This window comes from Alligator sinensis, unplaced genomic scaffold (assembly GCF_000455745.1).
Source record: "Alligator sinensis unplaced genomic scaffold, ASM45574v1 scaffold667_1, whole genome shotgun sequence".
NCBI lineage: Eukaryota > Metazoa > Chordata > Crocodylia > Alligatoridae > Alligator > Alligator sinensis.
Window position 1 is genome coordinate 280,827 of NW_005842636.1, and position 8,499 is coordinate 289,325.

General features: G+C 45.4%; 1 protein-coding gene across 1 annotated transcript in view; it reads left to right on the forward strand.

Moving 5' to 3' along the window:
* Positions 1-4,334: 4,334 nt before the first annotated feature.
* C7 (complement C7) overlaps positions 4,335-8,499 on the forward strand; it is a 54,409-nt gene continuing 50,244 nt past the window's right edge. Inside the window, exons 1-4 of the mRNA XM_006033462.3 lie at positions 4,335-4,495; positions 4,793-4,848; positions 5,368-5,440; positions 5,979-6,120. Coding sequence (XP_006033524.1) covers positions 4,490-4,495; positions 4,793-4,848; positions 5,368-5,440; positions 5,979-6,120 — 277 coding nt within the window. The 5' untranslated portion in view covers positions 4,335-4,489. The remainder of the gene's footprint in view (positions 4,496-4,792; positions 4,849-5,367; positions 5,441-5,978; positions 6,121-8,499) is intronic.

Consider the following 8,499-nt stretch of genomic DNA (forward strand, 5'->3'; position numbering starts at 1 on the left):
AGGTAAACTGGATGGATGAATGTAGTATCAGACTGAACTGATAGGTTGAATCCATTTATTGAACCCAGATCCCCTTCAGATTCAAGTTCACTCACAGTCCCCCAGCATCCCAGGTTGCTTTGCACCTCTCCCACAACCCATTCCCTCCCACCCCTGTAACTCCTGGCTTGCAGGGTGGGCCAGCTAGCCTTGACCCAAGTTGTCTGATCCAGCAGAGCAGGGAACTGTGCCCTGACACCCCCCAGCTTCTGGTCTGGGCCACTTCAGGCATGTGGCTGCATTTTCAGAATCAAAAGTGAATGTCTGTTCACTTGCTTATTGGTTCAGTGTGGAAGACCACATCTTACCCCAATGAAATTTGCAGCCTCCTTCCCTCTTATCTTGCCCACCACAACTTAAATGTTATAGAAGGATCCCAACATGTAGACTGCCCTGAGGGACAACGCATGTGTAAAGTCCTGCAACTTTGGATTAGGTCTCCTTTTCACAGGGCTCCACCGTCCCCATACCCTGTCCTTACCACACCAAATGTTCTTACGTAGATCTCATTCCGTCTGTTTTATGCAAGTCAAATCTCTTGGTGCTGCCTCACCCAAAGTCTATATTGCCAGTCTCTGGCCATGGTCTCTGCTCATGGGGCACAATATAAGGTTACACAGTTCCTTTGTCTTTCCCATGGCTTCAGGGAAGGATCGTCTCAGGCCACTGGTCCTAACTCACAACTCAGGTCTGCTTCTTTTTCATCCTCCCTCAGATTCCCAGGATGAAGTCCCACTCCCACCAGACCCACACTCACTGGTTGTGCTGTGAGAGCTTCCTTGTCACCTTGATCATTCAGGTAAGTTTGTGGTGCACTCTCAGTCTTCATGCCTTCTGGCCTCACCAAGCTCCCCTGCGTGCTGCTCCCTTCCCCAGAGAGGAGCCAACTGCCTGCTTGGCTCTCTTTTAAATCCCTGTGCCGGTCAGCTGCGTCTGCGGTGGCGACATTCCATTCTCTGTTCTCCCAGCTCACACAGCTAATTGCCTTAATTACTATCCAAGGTTTTTGTCCGTCTTTTCCCTTGTCCATGCTCACTGCATCTTCTTTCCCCGTGCTCTCTGCCTCGGTAAGTTTCACTTCCTTCTTTGTTCTGTTGGTGTTCCATGGCAGGGCATGCTTACTGCCCTGTCACATTCAGTCTACACAGCTAAGACTAACCTGCAAATATTGAATCAATTCAGCCTCGGGCTTTTTGACCGTCTGTACTTAGCCCAATAAGCAAACTGCCCCTGATAACAGGGGAAATAAAGACTGAAAGAGAACCCAAAGGTATAAACCAGACAAAGTAAAGACTTCCTTAGGCAGCATGGATCACCACAAGAGTCTTTGAAGGAAGCTCCTGCTCCTGTTACGGTGGCTTTGAAACTGATTTCATCTAGCAAACATCTCATTATCATCTCTGACCTAAACAATGCAACATAACCTCAGACCTGGGAACTGAACAAGAAATCATCCAGGAGCAAGGAACACAGGCCGTACCTACCAGATGGGGGACTTTGGGGTCTTAACAAATAAGCACATTGGCATAAGCTGCCAGTACAATGTTAAGGCTAATACCACCCTTAGATCAGTGATCCCCAAAGGGCATGCCAGGGCATATTAGCATGCTGTGAAAAATGATACTTTATCACGTCTGGCCCACAGAGCCATGTCATCTGCCTCTAAGGCTCTCCATGGATCTGGAAATTTGCTGGTGGGAAAGTGTTATTCATTATTTCAGTTGCAGCGCCTGAAAGGGCAAATATCGTGGCATGTACATGTACCCATGGGGGTTTAATATACATGACAATAAGGCATTTTAATTAAAGCAGCTCTCCAGGAACTGCTCTAATTAGAATGCCCTTCCCCTACCCCTCCCCACCTCCAAGCACATGTATAGGCAACCAATGAGACCAGTACTGAAATATGTACACTTTGTGTGTCCTTACTTTAAAAACGATGCTCAAAAACTGGAAAGGGTGCAGAAAATATCATCAAAACTGACAAAGGGCTAAAGAAATGGCATGATTTAGACCAGTGGCAGGTTTGCCACAAATTAGCCTCATGCCCACCCTGAGTGTCACTCTGATCACTTTCTCCTGCCTAATCTGCTGCCCTATTTTCTACTTCCTGCCCTGTGCTCCTTGCTTGATCTGCTGCTCTGCTTCCTGCCCTATCTGCCACTGCGCTGCCTGTCTCCTCCCTGATCTGTTGCATACAACACACAAAGGCTACCCATGCCTCTTGTGAGATGCCTGCCACAAATTGGCCACCCCTGATTTAGGCCACATGTAGATGGTAAATTTATACAAGTAAATTATGCCTGATAAATACACGCTCCAGAGTGGCATCCTTGAACATCCTGTGCTGCTTTGCATTGGCTGCCTTCTACATTGGAAGCCAGGTAGTTACATCTGTATAGCATTTTGCTTGACTAGAGATTATCAACCAGGCTGTCACGAGATCCTTTTAAGGGTGCTACAGGGTGCCATACAATATTAGCACTATTAGGTTTGCAAAAAACTCACACAATTCACAAGATAAATCCAGAGATTTCAAATAGGAATCCATAGTGTCCAAAAAAATTCTGACCTGTTGTGATCTGAGATCTTTGAAACAGAAGAATTGCTCTATTATTTTTTGTAGTCAAAAACTAGTAAAAACTTAAGAGCTGGCATTCCCTAAGACGAGCCTTGCATCTAAAAAGGTTAACTACTGGGATAGACTAACTAGCACTGTTGAGTGACAAAAATGCCAGTTATCCAGCTCCTAGCCCAGAAACAAAGATAGCCCAACTGGAGCAGCATGGCTTGGTTGAGGTTGCTGCTCTGGACCAAGGTAAATGTACCATGTAGACATGGCCTTTAAGAGCTCAATCTGTTTACTCTATCAAAAAAAGAAGATTAAAGGGTGACTTGATTGCAGTGCCCAAGTATCTTCAGTTAGAGAAAACACCAGGCACTAAATGGCTCTCTGTTGGATTGCACTCAAGTGTACAAACTAGCCTGCATCATCCCAGCAGTTTTTTGAAGGGGAATACATTTTGACTTCATATAAGCTTTACCCACTTTCTGCAAAAATAAATCAATGGACATTTTCCTAGCTGTGGCTTTTTGATGGTGATACTGGATTAGAGGCAGCTTTTGAAGAGGACAGAGCCCAGTGCAAGAAAAGAACAGAAAAAGTGAAAGGGAATTCAGGCAAGAGAGTCGAGACAGAGAGAAAGGGATGCCTACACTGCATGTTCCTGAGCATGCTCCATTCACTGGTTTCTGTGAGCATGCTTCAGTGAAGCCAGTTTAGGATGTGCCACATAGCTGCTCTTGAGACTGTAGCCTTGTTATGGAGAGTGACTGCTGGGGATGACCTCACATTAGCCTCACCAGGGGATCTGCAGTATGTTGCTAAGACTAATGCAATCCTTAGGTGTGACTCTCGCCATTTGCGGGGGATATGTTCTTGAGATACGTCCCTGTAAATGGCAAAATCCGCGAATACAGCACTGCGTTCATGAACATCATGAACGCAGTGCCCTTGGTGGCTGGGGTGGGGAACACAGCTATGCTGGCTATGGTGGGAGCCCAGCAGCAGCGGCAGGGGCTCGGGGTGGTGGCGGGGGCCCAGGGCGGTGGTGGGAGCCCAGCAGCGGCAAGTGCGGAGCTCCCAAGGAGTATGTCCCTGTAAGCATATTTAAGATGCAGGTTCAGCATTCGCAAATATTTGAAACCATGAATGCTAAACCCGCAAATAGTGGGGGTTTCCTGTATAAACAAGGGAATGGTGAGTATGGAAGCAGGAGCAGATGGGTGGAATAGTGCTTATCAGAGATCTATGGCCAGAACCTAACCTCATTAGGTGCATCTACAGGTTAATTTATGTGTCATAGTTATGGCATATTAAGTTTAGTACTTGTATAACCAAGTACTAAATCAGTGCACAATAACTGGCACTACTGTGCCTGTTTAGTGATGCTACTGCGCATTTAGCATCTCATGTAACTGCGTCCACTGATTCAGGTTTAAAGCAAAAGTAAAGCTGCTTCTAAGGAATGGAGCTGTTCTGGGTTTGTTGGATGAGAACTGGCCTGTGATCACTGAAAACTGCTGTTCAGTTGTGACCCTGTGACACAGAAGATAAGAAAAGGAAGCCAAGTTCTTCCAAGGAGCTATTCCCACAGCTTTGTGCAAATCCAGCAAAGTCTTGATCTACATGTATAGTTGTCTGTTTAAGAGACTGAGCTGCTCCAAGAACAGGCTCTTTGTATCCCTAGAGAGGACTAGATGGGTTAAAATTAAAATTCCTTAGCATTACTCAGCCCTTCTGTGAAAAAAAAAAACACAACATAGCAAGGCAGTCAGACTCCAGAAGAACCAGAGGCAGACAGACAGAATCTGCCTGCTGCTGAATTGCCCCCAGCCAAGGTACACTTCTTCCCCAGCAGTTGCTGGGTAGCGGAGCATTTCTCCTAAAATGAAGGTAAGACAATCGCTTAATGAATTTCTACCAGTGAAATGCACACATTGAATCCAATGAAATATTAATTCACGGTTGGCTGAGAAGTGTGTAATGGGACAAAAGTGCAAGAAAGCAGAAAGACAAGAAAAGGGAGTGGAGGAGACTATGCTGATTTCAGATCCTTGTTAGGAATTATGTTCTTATTTATTTACTAAAGAGTTTGGCTGGAGTAAGGACTGCAGAGTTGCCCAGAGCATGTACACACACTAAAAGAAAAAGCAGTACAAAGCAGGTCCATTGTCTTGCCTTCTTTTTCAGGTTTTTGAGATTTTCCTTCTGATGGAAATCGCAGGCTTCTTTCCAGTTTTTTCAAGGTGAGTATAAAACATTTCATGCCGAAGAGGGAAATGTATGTTTAGTGTATCTAATACAGAGTTGGATACATAGACATGGTTGATGTACAGTGTGGGGCACTGCTTTACTCCTTTCTGACCAAGCCAGAAAAACTGGTCCTGAGTCAGTGACAGGAACGGATGAGCAACCACAACCTGAAGTGCTTCATAAGAACTCTAGCTAAGCTCCTACTGCAACCTGGCCTCTCTGTGCCCTGTGACACAGAGCTGTGCCCTTCAGGCACAATCCAGCTCATGCTGGATGGCTTCTGTCTGGTCAGTGCTAGCATATGACTCCTCAGAGAAAGTGCCTCCTACCTGACCTGTAGCCTGACCGTTTGACTCTCCTCCTGCAGGTTAAATGAATCCCACGGATTTTTAACCCCATGTTTTAAACAAAATTTCCTCTCTGAAAGCTTGACTTCAGCAGTGATGTCATAATTCCTGACAGATTTTTCCCTTTTTGTTTTAACAATGCAAAAAAACAAACAAACCAACCAGTCCTTCCCCTGTCCACTGTCGCTGGAATCCTTTTGGCCCCTGGTCTGAATGCGATGGCTGTACTAAAACTCAGGTATATTGTTAAAAGTACTTTCTGTCTTTGGTACTTCTTCTCATGTGGGAAGCAAATGTGCCTTACTGCCTCTGAGAAATCAAAGGGATAGATGGATGGGATCAGATTAAGTACTTTTCTTCTCACAAGCCTTCAAACAAACCTGAATCTTTCATGAGATGAAAAAATACATAATGCCTGGTTTGCTTTTTATAACATTCCTTTGCAGTTGGTTTCCTTTGGGAGTGAAGGCTGTGTTAGTTCAGTTTTGCGAGATTAGTTCCAAGAGTGATTGTCACCACTTAGAAATACAAAATGAAACTGAAACGGTTCATGCGGTTCCAACTGACTCCCTTCAGCACCTAGATTGTAGAAGAGTTCTCAACTTAGTAGACTCCTTCCTTTTATTTTTTATCAGTTTGTTGTTATGGTGCAGTATAGCAAACATGTTTGTTAACATGTTCATTGCAAAATAAAATTGGTAGAGCAGTCATGATGAAGCCTATTATTTCTGCTTCAGGCTTACATTTTCTAATAGTTTCTCTTGATTTGCATTCAGATTCGCAGACGAACAGTAGCTGTTTATGGTCAATATGGGGGAAACCCATGTTCTGGAGATGCCTTTGAAACACAACAGTGTGTTCCCACAAGAGGATGCCCAACAGAGGATGGCTGTGGGGATAGATTCAGGTGTTTTTCAGGTACTTCGTTACTTTTTTTTTTTTTAATTCTTTGATATTTAGAATTATGAACCCAATTATTTTTTCCTTGAAAAGTAGACAGTGGGAAGGTACATTGTAAAATATTAAAAACTATTATTATTAATTAAGGCTGACATACCAAGAAGTTATATTTTATTCACACTGATCCCTGCATGGGTGTATTCTAGTACTTGGCTTTACCAAAACTGACTCCTTCCCACCCCCCACCCCACCTCCAGTGCTGGTTAGGTCTCAGCTGGAGTATTGTGTGCAGTTCTGGACAGCACATTTTAAGAAGGGTATAGAGAAGCTTAACTGCTGTCATTTTTTTTCACAAAATTGGAAAAAAGTTTGAAATTTACTGTGGTTTAGGTCATTCAGGGAGCATCTACATGAGATGCTTACTGCACACTAGCCTAATAACACTGTGCAGTAGCATAATATCACAGCAAAAACCGTGCTAGTGGCCTACTGTGCAGTGTTATTAGACTAATGCACAGTAAGTTTCACTAAATAACCATGTGCTGGCACCACTGCGCAGTAACTTGAGGTACTGCACATTTAGATAGTACTTTTATAAAGGGAGAAAGGAGAGTAGTCAGGGAGGAGAGGGCCCAAGAGATAACCCACCCCTGTCACTCACCTCAACAAAGGCAGTGAATATGGGCAGAAAGCCAGCTCAGGCACAACACTTCTGGAGCAGTGTCTTCCTCCGGACTGGAGTGCAGCAGACTGGCAGGAGTACTTTTGGCTCTGAAGAGGGGCTACCAGCAGGCATCTGAAACATGAGGGAAAAGAAGGCATTGGAGGGACTCTCCAGAAAGGGCAAGCAGGCAGTCGGGGATGTGGCAGCTGACCTAGCTGTGCTGTGTGGGGGTTGGAGGAGCACCGCACTATGCAGGGTGCTTGCACTGGATGCCATGGCAAATAAGGAAGGTGCCAGTGAGGACAGCTGTAAGGAAACTGGACCCAAGTCAGATGCAGCCAGGGAAGATGGTTGTGTGGGGAGGGATCCGGTTTTGGGGGCACCAGCCTCAGCAGCACCTTTTCCCCTGTAGGGCCAAAAGAGCCCTATACAAGGGGACTCTGCCTCAGGATTGTGAAATCCTCTGAAGAAGGCTTGGTGATAGGGATGGCATGGCAGCTTGCCTGGAAGTATCCCCAACAATGTGGCTTGGAGCAGTGAAGGGCCAGAGGGCCAGCTGACCTCCAGGTGCCTGGGACCAATGATGTAAAAGGGCCAAGTTGGGAAAAAGCTCAGCCAAGGAGCAACTGCCCCAAGGAAGTATCTCAAAGCATGCAGAAGCAGCAGCAGCTGGCATTTTAGTTACATTTTTTATTGAGTTTTCCATTTTGGACTGGAGACTGTTCCTTCGGAAGGACTGTTAAGTTAGCTTATCCCAAAAGGGGCCACTGAGGACTGTCAGGGCTAAGTGGGGAGCTAAATTGGAGCTACTATTGGTCAGGTAGGCCCAGGCTATGTATTGGGCAATGTCTTGCCTTGATGCTCAGGATTAAGATTGAGTGAAGAAAGAGATTTTATATCACCTGGGCATCACGCCTGAGGGATATCTCCAGTTGTTTCAAGCACACAAAAAGAAAAAGGACAAGTCTCCCAGGGTACTTCTTCAGAAGCTGACAGACCTCTTGGATAGATGGATAAGATCTGCTGTGATGTCTAGGGAAAAGATTATAGATACTATTTTACTTCAGCAATTCTTGGGAGATCTAGAAGAAAACACACAAAGATGAGTAAGCCGCCATTGCCCAAAAACATCATGGGAAGCATTGCAGCTGATGGAGGATTTTGACTGTGCCCAAGATGAGGCAACCCATGAAAAGAGTGATAAGGCTGGGTCTCTCTGAATACCAAACCAACAGAGCGGCAGGGAGACTGAGAAAGTAAGAGCTTAAGTCAACCACCCTCTAGACTGGAGGGATCACCTGTTTCTGGTGTGGAAAGAAAGGACATATAGCGAGGGAGTGCTTGACAAATCCACACCTATATATACCTGAGGCCAACATGCAGAGAGAGGTTAAAGGAAGTCATCAAGGGTCACGAGAAACCTCCCTGGTGGAGATGCTGGATTGCAGTCTGGGGAGAATATCCAAGGAGAGAGTTTGGGCCAAACTGTCTGTAATAGCTGTCTGTGGCAGGATGAATAGTGTGAGCCATTATCAAAACAGGGTCTAACCAGACTTTGGTAAAGGCAGGGCTGATTCCCCCAGAAGGGGGTGTGAAGACAGTCTCATTAAGATAGACTGCTTACATGGTCAAGTTAAAGCTATGGTAGGAGCTGGAGGGGCTCCTAGCAACTCCTCTCCTGGAGAAGGAAGAATTTGAGGGAGGGGGGCGAGTATGTAATGGAAAGGGAAAGA